We start from the raw sequence: 16,994 nt of genomic DNA, 5'->3' as shown, positions 1-16,994 counted from the left end.
TGGAACACAGTACCGTGTCTAGTAAATCCTGGTACCCTTGTAAAATAATGGTCGATACGTTCTTTCTTTCAAATTAATTTCCCCTCTGTTATTGTTCGATATTACAAAGCCGAATGCTAAGTATTACGAGACTATTCGGGTGTCCGTAATTTTGTACTTTAAACGTTAAAATATATTTGGACGCTCTCTTCCTTGATAAGTGGCATTTGCAAGATCAGTATAGTATTTTCCCTTTCGATATCCACTGACGTGCCTGGCATTCGTAAAAAAGGGTGCAAGCTATATCGTCAACAATTCATTCGTATCAAATATATCGAAATTATCGTAAAGGAAGAAAATACTTGGCATTGTTTATCACATTACTCATCGGTCGAGTAATTTTTTATGCGCAAATATTAAAAATTTTAGCATCGTACATGTACGATTCGAAGAATAATATTCCATGAAAATTTATAATCGCAAATGTAGTAATACATTTAACCGAGATATTGATAAATTAATGTATCGCGGAATTTTTAAAAACTCGTAACCATATATGAAGGGTGACATTTTCCATACGTCGTAAAAATACATGCTATCGAGTTTGCAGGATCGATCGAAATACAGTCGAATGACAGATAAAACGTAGAGAATTTTCTTCCAGCGTCCGTACAATGCATTCCGCTTTAATCTTACGAATGTGACATACACGATATTGTAACATACTGTCCGTACAATTGTCAAGAGGTTAACATTACGTCGGAACGAACAGAACGCCCGTGAAATCAGTATTTATAGATGTAGGACAGCAATGGCATCGACTGAAAGGCGATCATCGAAAAAAGTGATTCCGGTACGCGGTATCGATACGGCAGATAAGCCGCGGTTCATTACGCACAGGTTACGGTCCTGGAACTCGTGCTGTCAGAGCGCAACGGTGCGCCGGACGCTCGCTTGACTAAGGGAGTGCCCGTCCCGATGCAAAGTGTAAGTGAAGTGGCCTACAGACCTACATTTGTCTAACGTTCGATTTTTTTCGAGCCGCTGGACAGGAGGTTAATAATCCGCGCGGGGCTCATTTTTCCGCGGGCGTGTGTGATGTCGCTGTTGTGTGATATACCGATGTTTGGTTGAAAGAGACGGTGTAGTTTCGGTACGCTCAGACGGCGCTGGCCGGCGCGGGGAGCGTAGTAGTAAAAAGAGAGGAGGATAGTAAGAGCGTGCGCACACGAGGAGGACGAGATAGAGAGAGAGAAAGAGTGAGAGAGCGAGACGGAGAGGGAAAACCGTGCGATAGAGGGAGAGAGAAGGAAGGAACCAGACCGAGCGCGCGCTTCTCTCGAAAGGAAGCGGGACAGACAGATAGATAGACGGGGGGCGAGAAAGAGAGCGAGGGCACGTAAGAGAGTGTAGGTGTTTCTCGAGAGAAGTGCGTGCGCTCGGGGACGACGTGCTGGAGGAGGGACCCCCGTCTGTCTGTCTGCTGGAATGCACGAGGGCCGAATGGCTACGGGGACAGGGGAAGGTGGGGGCCACACGGCCCTCGAGAACACCACCACGACGGCCCTTACGGAATCATCGTCGTCTTCCTCCTCCTCGGTACCGACCATCCTGACTGAAAACACCACCGCGGCTAATCTGCCTCTGACGGGATCTCAACAGCAGAGCCTTCATCAGGTACAGCAGCAACAGCAACAGGCGCAGCAGCAATCGCACTCACAACCACGGGTTAGCTTGATCACTGATCTGCCAGCGAACGATGCATCAGGTAACCTCAACGACATTTCTATGCTCTCGAGTTCTTTGTTGCCGTAGCGTACCGCTTGCCAAACTCCCTTCTTTCTTCTGCGCTTTGCCCTCCTGCTTCACTCTCGCTCTTTGCCGTTTGCTCGTTCTGGCTTTCGCTTTTAACCGTCTCCGTCTCTCTTTCTGTTCGCGGTCTTTCCTCCTTTCTTCCTCTCCTTCTCCCGCCAGCGTTACACGTTGTCTGTTTTCTCTTTCTCTTTCGCTCGCTGGCTGCCTCTTTCTGCCTTAACCCCCTTCCCCCTCCCCTTTTCTCTCGCTTGCCCGCTTTGACGTTCTCTTTCCAGCTCGCGCGCGTTTATTTCGCTCGCTCTTTCGACTCGGTCCACTTCCGAAGTTACAGGTACACGCGGTCTTATTTTTCCTCGTTGCTGCAACGCGCGGGCATTATGTTTTCAGATGATTTCATTACACCGTAATTTCTATGATAGCTTTGTTCGTACTTCTCTTGTACTTGCACGTAAGTAGCAACAGTACGAAACGCTCGTAGCAGAAAGGTTAACAACGTGGTTTTATTACGATTCGCGCTTAATAAAACGGCCAGGAATGAATTTCATTCATCGGCGATATTTTTTGCGCGCGTTCGTCGATCGTTTATTCAATAACGCGCGTTCGCAATCTTTATCGGTGGATATATCTCCGAAGCATGTTTATCCGTAAACTTGTTCTCTGTAAATGACATGCACACGAGAGAACTAGCGCCAAGAGAATAGAATTTATGTATATGCAGATCAAACTATACGCAGTATGAAAGAAGAGCGTTGTTCCATATGGAATGCACGGTAGACGAGCGTACCGTAAACCATATAAATTCTACTTCTTAGAAACGATATCAGAGATTGGCAAAATTTGTCTCGAATAATTAGTAAGAAATAATATAGTTATTATTCATTTGTGTGTTGTGAAATATTGCATTTTATAATTGAATAACGGAGTCTCGATAAGAATTTTGCCTATTTCTGAAAACGTTATGCTTGAAACACTTTCTCCTTGAAGTTCCAATTGGGCCCTTCGAAAGGGTCAATGTTTTTGAAGAACGTGAATCTCTGTTGTATATAACATACTTACGAGAAATAGAAAATAAGTACGGACAGTGTACCCAGGCATATTTTTTTCGCATTCGGTGAAGTTCGGGTACCGTTGCCAAGGAATCGAGGGTGCGCAAAGCGACGCCGATTCTTCAAGCGTCAGTCGCGCCGCGGTTGGACGTGCAGTATGCGCAACAGGCGTTTCGGCGCAAATTCCAAAGCGAAGATGCAAACGAGCTCCGGCCATCGTCGTTGCCTCAGATTTAGAACAGACAGCCTTCGAGTGTTTCTTTATGAACGTTACACCGACCCTTCGCGGACAACATAGCGGTTCGATGAAACAAGACTCGTCGGGTTGCCTTTATTTACGTCGACGACGCGCACACCTCTGCCCCCCCACCGCGTCGTCTCGGTCCCTTCGCCCCCCCTCTTCTTTACGCCATGCTCCTTGCCACGGTGCATCGGTAAAACATTGCGAGACGAGCCTTTTTTTCTCTCTCTAAAACAATCCCAGTGTTCCCGCTACATACAGGGTGATCGGCCACACCTGGGAAAAATTTTAATGGGAGATTCTGGAGGCCAAAATAAGACGGAAATTAAGAATATCAATTTCTTGACTGAGGCTTATTTAAAAAGTTATTAACTAATTAAATTAACAAATTTCAAATCATTCTGAAAAAATTATATTTAGTTACAGGGATCAAGTACAAGCATTTTTGGTGAATAGACATACCCTTGAAATCTCACGCACTTTCGAGAAAAAAATTCGATTAGATGCTGAAATTTTTCGGCGATAACAAAATTTTCAAATCGTTCTCGAAAAATTATTTTTGGTAGCAGGGGTCAATTACAATTATTTTTGGTGAATAGACATACACTCGAATTCCTATGCAGTGTCGAGAAAAAAATTCCTAAGTACAGAAATTTTTCGACGAAATTAAAAAATTTTAAATCATTCTAAAAAAATTATTTTTAGCTAGGGGGATCGATTACAATCATTTTTGGCGAATAGACATACCCTCGAATTCCTATGCAGTGTCGAGAAAAAAATTCCTAAATACAGAAATTTTTCGACGAAATTAAAAAATTTCAAATCATTCTAAAAAAATTATTTTTAGCTAGGGGGATCGATTACAATAATTTTTGGTGAATAGACATACCCTCGAAATCCCACCTACTTTCGAGAAAAAAATTCGAGAAGATGTGAAATTTTTCGGCGAAAAAAAAATTTCAAATCGTTCTGGAAAAAATTATTTTCAGTTACGCGGGTCAATTACAATCATTTTTGGTCATTACACATACCCCCGAAATCCTGCGCATTTTCGAGAAAAAAATTCAGTACGGGCGGAACTTTAAACGTTAATAACTTTTTAACAAAATCTCCATCAACAAATTAGTATTCTTGATTTCCGTCTTATTTTGGCCTCTAAAATCTCCCATTAAAATTTTTCCCAATGGTGATTCGCTATGAATAAAAAAAAATTTGTTTCTTATGAATCGAGTCGTCGTTTTTAAAACTATTACAATAAATTAGAAACAAAATATGTCAACTGTCATATGCCACGTTGAAAACACAGGTTCTCCTTTGACCATCAAAGTTAAGCAACGTTGGACGCAGTTAGTACTGGGATGGGTGACACTGCGGTATAGAGTAGGCTTTATTGTATATACTATACCTCTGTATCGGTTTTGTAATTGGGTATTGTTAATATTAACGAAATTACTTCGTAAATAGAGGTAACAAAGTTTGCTAAAAATGGCAAGAATTCACAAGAGACATGTTTCTTTTCATTTGCAACGAATCACCGTTATAATATGGGAATTCGAGTGGGTGGGTAACTGTATGTTTGGTACGCTTCATATTGTGTTATTAATTTAGAACACGAGTCGGATCTTCGATAAAAGTTTTAAAGCGTTTAGCTTGTATTAGTGGCTGTGGCACCGATGCGCGTGCCGGTATTCCTTTGAAGCTCGAGCTGCCGGGTTTTTAACACGTTGACAGTCCACTGACCCAGATCCGAGTCAGGACGATTTTAACTCAGGACTCCGCTAAATACAGAACAAATACCGCCTGTATCGGTAATCCGAAAGAGTTTTCGAAACTAAAATATTTGGTTCGCCGAAGAGCTCGCGCGGTTCTTGCAAATAGAAAGCGACTTCTTCATCGTTAGAAGTTACTTTTATTCGATAATGTATTTTCTATAAAATCAGGACCGTTAATTCCGCTCTACTAATAACTAATAATCGCTGGTCGTGATTTCACTACGCAGTAAAGATTCTTTGTACGATCGTCGCTCGTGGATCAGGCAGGTGCACACAACGTGCACTGGGCACGAAATTCGACTCGAGTCGGCGTCTATTCATTCGTCACCGTCGAGCTGTCGAGTTGCCATCGTGTTTTACTTTAGCTTTTCGCGTAAAATTGTTTTAAATCACTTTCGACGGAGACGATCTGACAACGAGCGTTGTTTGTATCCCTAACGCGCAAGAAGCGAGGCCAGTATCCGTAATTTCCTTAATCGCGGCGCGACGGCTATCGATTCGTGGAAGGTGGGTCAAATTGGTGCCTCGTACGACCGACTCCAATTTCTGTTCCCAGCGATAAAGATGTCAAGTATGAATATTCATGGCTCTCGCCAGCATTAACTGCGGATAATTAGCGACGGCGTGGCATTGCGCGATTACGCGGGCTCGTTGCAAGGTAGTGTTCCTCAAGGGCGGTTCGCGCACCATTTTCTCGATCCTCGATCAGGTGGCGACGTGTTACCGTTCCTCTTTTCTTCTTACTCATGCCCCCCTCCCCCCATTTTTACCTCTTAACCGCGTTTGCAATTAACGCTCTCGTTTTTCGAACCGCCGCCACTTAACCAGCCGGCGTTGAATCCGCTCGAGCGTGGCGATTCGGTCGAACCTGGTCGCGTAGCTTCTTGAAAAGAACGCGAAAGAATAGCGGAGACACTCGAACCCCTGTCGGGTCTCTTTCAGCGATGCAGTCGCGTCGGGAGCATCCGTGACGTTCGCGAGCCTTCGTTATTTTCGTGGAGGAGACCGGATATTTGCCTTCCAGACACCGAACGACAGATCATTCTCTGCGCTCATTGTCGACGATGTTTCTTTTCTCTGTTTTACTCGTTTTCTCGCGTTAACCCTACAAACACTGAAAACGAGGCTCTTTATTTTCGTTAAACGTACAATTTTTACCCCTTTCATCCGGACGTGTGGACTTGGACGTTTTGATCTAGGCTATTCGTACCGGAATAACATGTATAGCACGGGCCACGATATAGCGAGGTCGTAAAGTCGAGTAGGTGTCTAAGTTTACACGTTTCAGCTCCCGAAACAAGTGAATTGACAGAAATACGAGCAGCTAAGGGCAGCTTAGACCATAGTCAGGCCCGTACGAAGAAATGTTTTATCTAGGGTCGCCATTTTTAGAAAGCTATTTTTAGAGGTATCGTAACGGGTAAAGGTCTTACTCAAGTCTTTAATATCTTAATTTACCTGCTTATAATGTATGCATGTAGAAAATGAAAAAAGATAGTGCAATTACAGCAGCAGTAGTCGGTCCCAACCCTCAAGAGTTTAATTTGCGACCTCGCTATATTGTATCCCGAATTATACGAAATATAGTTCGACGAGAGGGTAGTTTCATCGAAGGAAGAATATCAGTTTTTTAATTTTATCGCATAAAAACACGTTCGAGAAAAAAAACTGTTGCAAACATCGACTTCGTTCTGGCACAAACGATAAGCTGGTATCTAGTTTATATGTGTGTCAAGTTTGAAGTCGATCGGTGCATTCGTTCTTGAGATCTCATGGCGAACCAATTCGAGGAGCACGGTTTCGAGAAAAAACTTTCAACGATATATTTATGACATTTACGTTTAACGAGGATATTTCTGTCCCATAAAAGGAACCCTTGCTTTTTAGAGATGTTAGTGGATGCAAAATTCTAAAGTGGAATTTTCGCTGTTTCTTTTCAAGCTACGAATTTTACGAAAATATCGATAACTTCATCGATTCGAACACACTCACGCGTGTTTATCGATTAAACAGATTATAAGTCCACGAGGCACTTGTCGCTAAAACCCCAAACTTGAAGAACGTTTAATCTCTGAAATAGAATTTCTCGTTACATATGGTCTCCAGTATTTCACAGAAGTTGTTCAACGATATAGAATTAAATATTTTGTATTATAATAAAGCATATGTGCACTTCAGTTTCGATCAAACTAGTTATAAACTAGAAAATAATGAAAAATCTTCTCGAATTAACTGCACAGATCCTCAAAGAATCATTTCGTAACGAGTTGAAAAGAAATTTTCGTATGTGTCACAAATGACCCATGGTCATTGCGGTACACCCGATTCAATGAGCAACGACTACCGTGACAAAATTGGCGATGCATAAGATAACGTAGGAAATGGCAAGAGATTATCAACCGGAAGTGTCGTTCCGTCTATGTCGCGGAAATTCGATAGCGCGGCTTTTCGATTTGCCGCGTTTTTCTCGCGGCGCGGTGCGCATGCGCGCTCACGTCCGCGTCCAATCTTTGACGCAACGAGTCTCATCGCAGCTGCTTATCGAGCACGGCGCGATAATCGTCGACGGAACAGGTTGGCGTCGATTAAAAATGGGTCTATGTTACGGAGACACGATCGCGTCGCGAAACTCGTTACATCATCGCTTCTCCGCGTCATCAGCGCGGTGAAAGCATCCAGCGATCATCCCGTGATTACGGCTCTAACCCCTCGCCATTTTGAATTTCATATTTTCGACTCCAGATTCGGGGAAGAAAAAACTACTTCGTAGATAGAAGTAACACGGTATAACAAACAACATTTGGTGACGATAAATAAGAAAAATGAATGGAAATATTTTTTTCTCGAAATAATAATTTCTCCAGAACGATTTGAAATTTTTGAATTTCATTGTTAATAACTTTTTAACGAAGCCTCCATCAGCAAATTGATATTCTTGATTTTCGTCTTATTTTGGCCTCTGGAATGTCCCATTAAAATTTTTCGCAGGGTTGGCGGAACACCCTGTATACGCTTTTACTTTCGTTTCGACGCACGTGGAACGCCTCGCGAACGAGACCCATTACGAGGCCCGAAAATTTCTCCCCGTGCAAACAGAACCGGCCGCCTTCTCCATTAGCCGAAGAAAGTACAATGTTTGAAAATGGCCGTTTTTGGAACTCGTCGGTAGACGAAACGTTTTACATAACTCGCGACCGCCTCGTCAAACAGAAATAAAAATTCCGATTACAAACCGAAGCGTTGCACGATCGATAAAAATTTGGCCAATTTTTTGCTCCGTCGGTGTACCGTGCCAAATATAGTCTCAGAGGCCCCCCGACTGTCGTTCGAGATAGAACGTTCCTTTCGACTGGTTCTCGAAGATACGACTGTTCATGGGTCATCTTCGCTCCTTGGGGCAATAACTGTCGTTGAATTTAGTGTCGCGATACGCAACGCCGGAATGATTTCCGCTACTTTATAATCCTCGTAATTCACCCGAGAACGACACGCCTCGGGAAAATATTGCGAGTGGCGTTCGCCGTCTAGCGCAATTTTCCCAGCAGTAAAAGTAAAATATTAGCCCCGTAAAAGTCGACCGGCACTTTTACTCGGCCTGCGTCGGGGATTCTGTGAAATGGAAGAAGAAGGGTCCGCGAGTTTCCACGTTTTCGTAAGCGTGGCGGCGCGTGCCGAGCACGAATTTCGTCGCGATCCTTCGACCGGGCCGTGTACACCCCTCGCCGACAATGGGGCACGTCAACATCTACCTGCTGCGACGAAAATGCACTTGTTGCGCGTCAGGTTGTCGGGGATCGGGGCCCCGCAGTTTGCGCTCTGTGTAAATCACGATTATCCGCTCAGCCGGGGGCAGAAAACGGGCACAAAACGGACCCCGTGAAGCGAGAGGACAGCACAGGTGCAGCTCGAGAGAATTTCGGGTCGTCTGGTAACCTAACCTGTAAACAAGAACGGAGCCCTAAAAGGATCGTTGCCTTTGAAGCAATCCCCATCAATTTATTCAGATTTGTTCGATTCTATTCGTTCCACGTTTCGAATATAAACACAGAAAAGGTTGCAAAGACACAAATATTTATTTTCCGTGCGTCGAAAGGGAAAGTTTCGAGGTACCTCGGCGCGGACAGTCGTCTCTAATTGCTTCGAGCCGTCGTATCGCGGTCGCGAAAGACGTAAAACTTTTGAAACCGTTTCTAGGAGAGGCACGCTTTCCTTTTTCTCTATTACCCCGAGTTAACATCGGAAGTAGTCGTGCAACAATGGACACGCGACCCTTTCCCCTTTTCTTGGGTCTCTTCCGACTCTCTCTCTGCTCCCCGTTAGTCGTCGGGTGTCTTTTCACTTTTCATCGACAGAGTTCGTTCCGTTGCGACGCCTCGGTCGAACCGTACGGCTCGTTTTATTGGCCGTTCGCCCGTCTGGAGGGCGGGCCGGGGGGGGAGGGGAGGGGTTGATGCTCGCGCACCCGGTATCGGGTTCCCTTTTTTCGTTTGTCCCGCATTGTGCAACCGTTGACACTGTTGTCCCAACTCACGCCGGGAGCGAAGGAGCCCGTCGCTTTCCTACGGGAATTTATGGCTTGTCGCGCGCCTCTCTTCTACCTGTTGCGAACGCTAATGGGAAAGCGGATAATTGCTCTTCAAACTACCTGCGAAAAATCCCGTGACGGAGACGCTGTCGCGCGTGGCGCAGGCACCATTGTGCGAAAAGGTGCCGACTAACGCGTCCGTTCTATTCCACGTTGCAGTTGCGCTCAGATTTATGATAATTGCCAGCGAGTTAGAAGTATATGATACCAAAGGAGAAAAGAATGAGTCATCGCGCGTCGCGTTCCGCAGGGGGGAAGTGCACAATGCCACGGGAGCTGCCTAGACAATTTGATTCGAGGCTCGACATCTGTTCGAAGCGCCGAATCAACCAGTCGCTCTCTTTGAGACTCCATGTACAGCGGGTAGCCAGATTATTACCTACGCGATCATTGCATCGCACATATGAGAATTGGAAGTGGTTTCCTATGTAATATTTGTGGAATCGTTCCAAAAATAATAAATTATGGGATTAATTATCTCTTAAGCAGTTCTCGAAGGTGGTAAATTCTGGGAATACTTAAGATTAACAAGAGAACCATCTGCGCAACATAACATGTTATGAACGAGAATTGTTAAATATAGCGTCAATTGGTTAGTTTGTTCGACTAATAATACACATCGGCTGGCTGAGTAATACGTAGTTTGTACGGGATTATGATTTGTAACCGGTTATAGAAGAATGTTGCTAAACAGAAACTCCCATTCGTTCATTTATCGAAGACCATTACGAAATTTATTACACTTGGATAAAATAGGCCACGCGTGAGATACGACGAGTCCATTGAATAAGTTTGTGGACATTTTTAATTCGTTACTTAGACAATAATTGGAATCTCAAGATCGAAATTTTGTTAAACTCGCTTCGAATCCTTTTGGGAGAGATATAATTTAATATCGAAACGTTTTCGACCGATGTTGTTGTAGACGAACGTCACGCTCGGGTTTATTATTAGTATAGATAATAATCGAATATTATGCAATATTTATTCGGCCGTGATCCAGATACTATATCGTAAGATCGAAAAATTTGCTCGAAAATTGAGAGGTGACCGAACCAAAGTAGAAACAATCGTTCCTTTTTAGTAGGCATTTGACGTTAATCACGGATATTATGATAATTGTTAGTAACCTTGCATAAAGGAATCATTCAAAATGAAATCACGCGTGGAGGCAAGATTTGTTGAATAGACTGGTTTTTGCCCACGTTTTAGAAGGAATTTAGCAACTCTCCCTGATAAGAAACGATATTTTGTTCTATTTAATATTCAATTACATCTGTCTTATTAATCTTAATATGTCATTTAATAGTCTGATAAATTTCCAATATTAAATGTGATCGCTCGAAGAATAGATATCTGTTACTTGCGTCATTCAAATTTCTCTGCTTTTGTTTCATTGAATAATTTTATTGTTCGTCTCCTTTTGTAGAAAATAAAAAAAAAAATAAAAAAAAAGTAGATATTGGGAATGTGGAATTTAGCTTTACACATTTTGTTTGACCCAAGTAACGTAAAGGATTTTTTTTACTTATATACGTATGTATATATGTATATACAGTAAATCAGTAATGTGGTAGTGTGTGTCGTTGTATGTACGCGGCTTTACTGCTCTACGTACACTCCCACGCCACGTTAAGACGATGGGTCGTTTCTCCTCCACGGCGGTCGCTATTGAATCGCTTGACCCACTTTGATAAACTCGCATTGGAATAACTCAATAACACCAAGCCGAGCCAACAACAATAATTATTATTCAACGTTCCCAGCAGGCTGCGGCACCGGTGTGTAGATACCTCGACCAATTTATCGGTACGAACGTTCATCCCCCTGCATTCGCAGTGCCCTTTACCCTCTTACATCATAATGACGCGATAGCTCGATGCAGGTGAAACCATTTTCGGCGGCTACTTTACAGACGGGTGCTTTGAAGCAATAAAATTGCCATATATGACGAGACAGGTAACATAAATATTCATTTACGCCGCTGTCCGAGTGCGTGCACGTAAATATTGAATGCCATAAAAAGTTGATCACAAGTGTAAATCACTGTCCGAGAGTTAAATATGAAAACAACATTGTAGCTTCCAGAATGCAACGTTTCGTTTATTTATTCATTCATTTCGTATACAGAAGTTGAATAGAGTGAACGCATAATAAGGTTAATAGGAAAAGAAAAAGGAAAGAGAAGTAGTGGTATACTCAAGATGGTCCAATAAATAGCTAAGCGACATCTCGTTTTTCAATTTAACCTATAATTTACGATTAAATTGCTGTCGGTAAAAGTGTGCCATTGAGAATATCCAGGCTCGCATTCTCGGAGGGTTAGTAATCATTATTTCGTCATTACTGATTTATTGAGAACACATATAATTGCATGCAGTGCGGTTGCATAATAGTATTGTATTTGTAAATGCAAACGAAACGCGTTTAAACGTGTTCGAATGGTGGCTACACCGTGCGGCGTCGAAAAGTAGACCATATATGTATCTCGGCGTCGCCAAAATTGCTTCTCCTAACTTGTGGCGCCCTCCCAATGGTATCAACATCTCAAAGCTCGCCCAAAGGATCGCATATAAGAATTGCTATCCGTTCTACCTAACGCATGCGCGTGACATTTGGAGCGGCGAGGGTGTTAAAATGTTTAGCATTGCGGAAACGTTCGATTTGTTCACCCATGCGCATAGAACCGACTGGCATAATCGGTTTAAAACTTATAAATTGGGTTCTGTTGAATTTTCTATTCCCATCGAAGTACGGAATATCGTTTCGATGTTTACGAGTTGTAGCACGCCACGGAAACATTATTGTATCCCGATTGGTTTCTCGAACATGACAATCGGGTCTATGCTGAATTAGGTTCGTTTATTAATAATGCATAGGTAACCGTTTCGTGGTCTTTATAGATACGGGTTATTTGTCTACCGTCACGGCAAAGATTAAAGAACGTTCGATCAACCGAATATAGTTAGCAGACGTTCCTTAAGCTTTTACGAGCAACCCCTCAAGGGCGCGACCTAATTCCTTAGGAAAATTAATTCACTCTATGCTTTGGCGTCAGCTTAATTTTCAAACGTAATTAAGGATCATCGATTCGAGTGGACGAGGCGCGCTCGCACCTTTTATAATTCCCACGATCGCCGCGCTACGGCGTTGGTCTCGTTTTGATCAGCGGCTAAATTTAGCGCTCGAGTAATATTTCCCTGGAACTTCCGTGTGAAAAATTCTCACCGTGAATTTAATACCTCGCAGCGAGCGTGCCTTTCCCTTCGTTCGAACGAACGGGCCGAAGAAAATCCGCAAGATACCGTGTCGCGTACGCGTACGCGTTGCAATACGCGTGTCACGACCACGAACCATCGAAATCGAAAGTCTTTATCATAGATAGTAAGAAGCTGGGTGTCGGGTGTTTCCATCGATGGCCGCGTCACGGCGCTGATCTCGTCTATCACCGAAATTGCCTCTCTCTTTTGTGCCGCATAATTCACCCCCTACCTTCCCAGCCAATTCGACAAGCCGCCGGCCCGTTCGTTCGTTCGTTCCTTCGTTCATCGGCCTGTTCGCCTGCTCGTACGTTTCTCGTGCCAGTTATGATGAATTCGATTGGGTAATACCGGCGCGCCGCGGCGAGGCACGAGAAGTGACGCCACGGGACACGGTCTGTGGTTTTTAATACGCGTCCTACTTTCTGCTATCTTTCCCGGCGTCCGTGCGAGAGAGCAAAACGAACGAACGAGCGTGATCGCGCGTGCATCATCCGTCCCCTCTCCCCCTGTCCCGTATGCGTCCATCCTGTCACTCTCCTTATCACTCTCTCGCACGTTTCTGTTAGACCATAGCGCTCGCTACGTTTGCAACCGAAGAAGCGTGACGTGATTGGCGCGTGTCAGGACTTCCCCCTCTCTCGTTCCTGTTACCGTACCCCTCTCGTCTATCGCCATGCCGCGTTTACGACTTCGCGCCTCGTCCCCTCTCTTTCTCTCCGCCGGAGTCACACCGCCCTCGAGAGAACTCGCGAGAGTCTCCTCGCTAGTACTGTATAAACGAGCAGAGGAGAGCGCGTCGGTGGAAAAAAGACGAACGCATCGCGTCCGCGGGGCGCAAGAGGGAGACCGAGAGCGAGAGCGCGAGATAACACGACGCGGCACGGCGGAGTTGCACAGCTAGAAGGACTGAAATTGAAAGTGGTCGTCCCACTGGCCCACTGACCTGATTACCCACTGACAATGACACGAATCCTTGCCTCCCACCGGGGGCTCACCCTCCCCCACTATCCCCTCCCTCCGTCCTACTCCCTCAGTCGCGTACGTGGACGCAGCGCCTTCTCGCACCTCTCCCGCGGACGACGCCTGCGCCGGCCGCGTTAGCGCGAATCCGACGAGGACGCGACGCTTTTTTATCTTCGAAAGATATATCGGTGCGATCGTTACGCGATACATGCAAAGAGGGTGCCGTTGGGAATAAAGATCGAGCAAAATTCGAGCAACGAAACGGTTCCCCACGGGGCAGCACGGCGTTTCTTGTAACCACGCGGTGCTGTTCTAGAATTTGGTAACTCGTGGTCGGGACCTTGAACGATCCGTTCCGTAAGGACGGTGTTTTGCTTGTACGGTGGTCCTTGAAGCAGGGGAAAAAATTGTTTCGCGGGAAACGGAGCAGATCGTTGGGCGGGTTTCGATTTGCGTCACGGGAAAAGAATACAGAGGCTGAACGAACCGTTTTTTTTTTTTCTCTCGCGCAAGAAATTCGAACGCAGGCTTGATGGATCGGGGTAGCCGTTAGAAACGCGTAAAAACCGTTGACGACTTTTTGTCACCTGTAGATTTCTCAGGCTCGTTCGTGTTACCAGCCACGTTGCGTAATATTCCTCTTCGTACATTTACAAAAGAAACAAACGACATATATTACAAAATGAGCGCGATACGTCGTCGCGCGAGTTCGCGTCCAACGTTTAAATAGCTTTCTAATGATTTATGCAAGCGAATCGCGCGGCTACGTGAAGCGACTGTCTAACGTCGCGAAGCAGTTTCCGCACAACCGTCATAAAATGGAACACATTTAAATGCGGCGTAACCTCGTTGAGCCGTGCGTCAGCTGATTCTCGAAGTCACTATCACTTGGTCATGGTCCACGATCTAAACTACGCGCTCCCGTCCTCTTCCGGCAATGTTCCTTCAATGGCGACCGTACTTTCCTTTCGTTTCGAGGAACCGTGGAAAAAGCATCTTTCGTTCGCAACGCGCCATATTTAAGGAGGTCGAATTAAAGCTTGTTCCGTTTCGACTAATTTCCTCGGCATGTTTCCTGTCGGACGTGTCTTGCAACATGTGTGACCGGCGTTGCTTGGGAATTGAAGTGCCCTTAAAACTTTTATTACTCGAATTTAATCTCGACAGGTTAGGTTGCTTTTATTCAATGCCTTGCGTCACCGTAGTGGTGTATTTAAATCGTTATCTTTATACATAAAGTAAAAGTTTGGTTAGGTTAGGAAAATTTAGTTAGGTTAGAATTACCAAAACGTAACGTGGCGCGCGCATAAAAAAGTTTGCGTTAATATATTTCCCCAGGGGTCGCCGTCGTATATAAAAATCGAGTAGAAAGTGAAACTGACCCGCGCCGCCGAATATGAAAGTCCCACGAAAAAGCCGGCGCGGCGAACGCGTTAAATAATAATAATCGGTCGGTGTACGGCCGCTAATGCTTTTAGCCGATCGTGGCGGGATAAAGGGAGAGACCGGCGTTTACCAAATAATAATAATTCCAACGTCTATTGCTGGTGGCGTTTTTCAGTCGATACATATACGAGCGTTAACGAGGTCAACGATCAAACCGTACGTTAGGTTTATCGCTCGCGTCGCGACTAATTCAATTAATTAAAAAATGAAATTATATTCGAACGTCCGTTACGCGTCGATCGATGAATACGAAAAGTTCCACGGACGGAACACGCGCCAATTATATACTTCCTTTTGATCGCTAGCGATATAAATAACTCGCGTAGCCCGAGCACGTGTTAATTAAGGCCTGTTGGGAATGTACGGGGCCCCAGATATGTCTCCAGCAACGGCATACCGTTTCGTGACTCGGGCCATGCTTCTCCACTCTCGCTTTCGGCGCGAAGGAGGCGCTTTCGGCAGCCTTTCGCAACCCTTTTCCCAACCCGAGCTGCTCGACACGAACACACACGCGCTCTCACGTATCTCTTCGACTCCGCGCTACGTGTGTGGCTGGGCTGGCTGGCTGGCTGGCTGTGGCTCTGGCTTGGTCTCTCCGTTCGTTGCCGAGCGGCGCTCGCACCCGCCTACTTTCGCTAGTTTGCGTAAGAAATGTATACGTATTCGGTTAGCTAATGTGCCTCGCGACACGATACCCGGAGGATCCGAGGCGGTTCTTTTCGTTTCGGTTAGATTTTCCTCCTGGAAGCAGAAGCTCGACCGCCGAACGTTTTCGTTTTTTTAATGAATCGACTCGTTAAGCAATTACGGTCCGTTGCGAAACGATCAATTTCACTTGCATACCGATCACCTTTGACTTAATTCGATTAATTAAAGGCATTAAGCGACGGTTAAACCTCTACGACGCCGACTTTTAATCCATTCGAAACGGATTCTTATTATATTCGAAGAGATTTCCTAACCTCATTAACCCTTTGTACTCTGATGGCTATGGCCACGTATTCAAGGTTTACGTACAACGGAAACTTAATTAACGAAACAAATGAACGAATTTATAAATTTTACAAGCATTTATAAATTTTTTCGGGCGTAAGGTTAATTTTAGTTCGCACACCAGCCGCTGCAACATTGCGCCGCGGGAGCTAGTCGTTTCCACCAACGTGAATTCTTGAAGTGCAATGGGTTCAGATCAGGCTTTGTTTATCCATTAATTGTGACAGTAATGGCATTATATTAGTCGTCGGTGTGCGTGATACGGATTCCCGAGCAACGGTAAAATAACTTTTTCCAAAAATACTGATCACTAAATCTGAATTCCATCCAGCGCTATTCTCTCCAGCTTCTCTGTATAGGTTAGGGTGACACAGTTTTCAAGGAATTATTCAATTTTAAAATAGTACGGGGAGGAACCGAACGACATATAGCTTAGGCATGTACTAACATTAGACTGTAGTATTCTGCTCGATAAATCGAGGGTTTATTATAATATCATTGCGGACATGTATTAACTTTAGGGTTAGGGGAACGCAGAAAATGAACGTGCATCTAAAAATTACTTTATCCAACATTATATACTTCATTTTAATTTAATGAATTATAGTTATTTTCAATTCGTCGTTGTTTAAAAATTTAAAAATATCTATATCGTGTTGTCGAAGGCTTCAAAGTGCCGGGTACTTTCCCGAACGATAAAGTCGTTCGCGTAGATAATCACGTAATTATTCTTCGGCGGTTGTTCATGTTCGTTTGTTCGATTTCGACGATTCGAGGTTTTCGACTCGGTATATTTGACAATACGTTACTTCCAGCCGGTTACGTAACGCGGAGATTCATCGTAATATCCTCGGGCTTTCAAATAGCGAAACTATCGGGAACTTTCTCGTT

General features: G+C 44.5%; 1 protein-coding gene across 3 annotated transcripts in view; it reads left to right on the top strand.

The window, feature by feature from the left end:
- LOC122395458 (nuclear hormone receptor FTZ-F1) overlaps nucleotides 1-16,994 on the top strand; it is an 85,695-nt gene that overhangs the window by 465 nt on the left and 68,236 nt on the right. Inside the window, exon 2 of one of the 3 annotated variants that reach the window (XM_043393066.1) lies at nucleotides 725-1,747. In XM_043393066.1, coding sequence (XP_043249001.1) covers nucleotides 1,468-1,747 — 280 coding nt within the window. In that variant the 5' untranslated portion in view covers nucleotides 725-1,467. Of the gene's footprint in view, nucleotides 1-344; nucleotides 1,748-16,994 lie in introns of those variants that run through there. The other 2 variants (XM_043393065.1, XM_043393067.1) reach the window with 2 other exon arrangements.

This window comes from Colletes gigas, unplaced genomic scaffold (genome assembly GCF_013123115.1).
Source record: "Colletes gigas isolate AHSC1104 unplaced genomic scaffold, ASM1312311v1 Colletes_gigas_Sc00005, whole genome shotgun sequence".
Taxonomy (NCBI): domain Eukaryota; kingdom Metazoa; phylum Arthropoda; class Insecta; order Hymenoptera; family Colletidae; genus Colletes; species Colletes gigas.
This window is presented reverse-complemented; position numbering and strand designations above follow the sequence as displayed.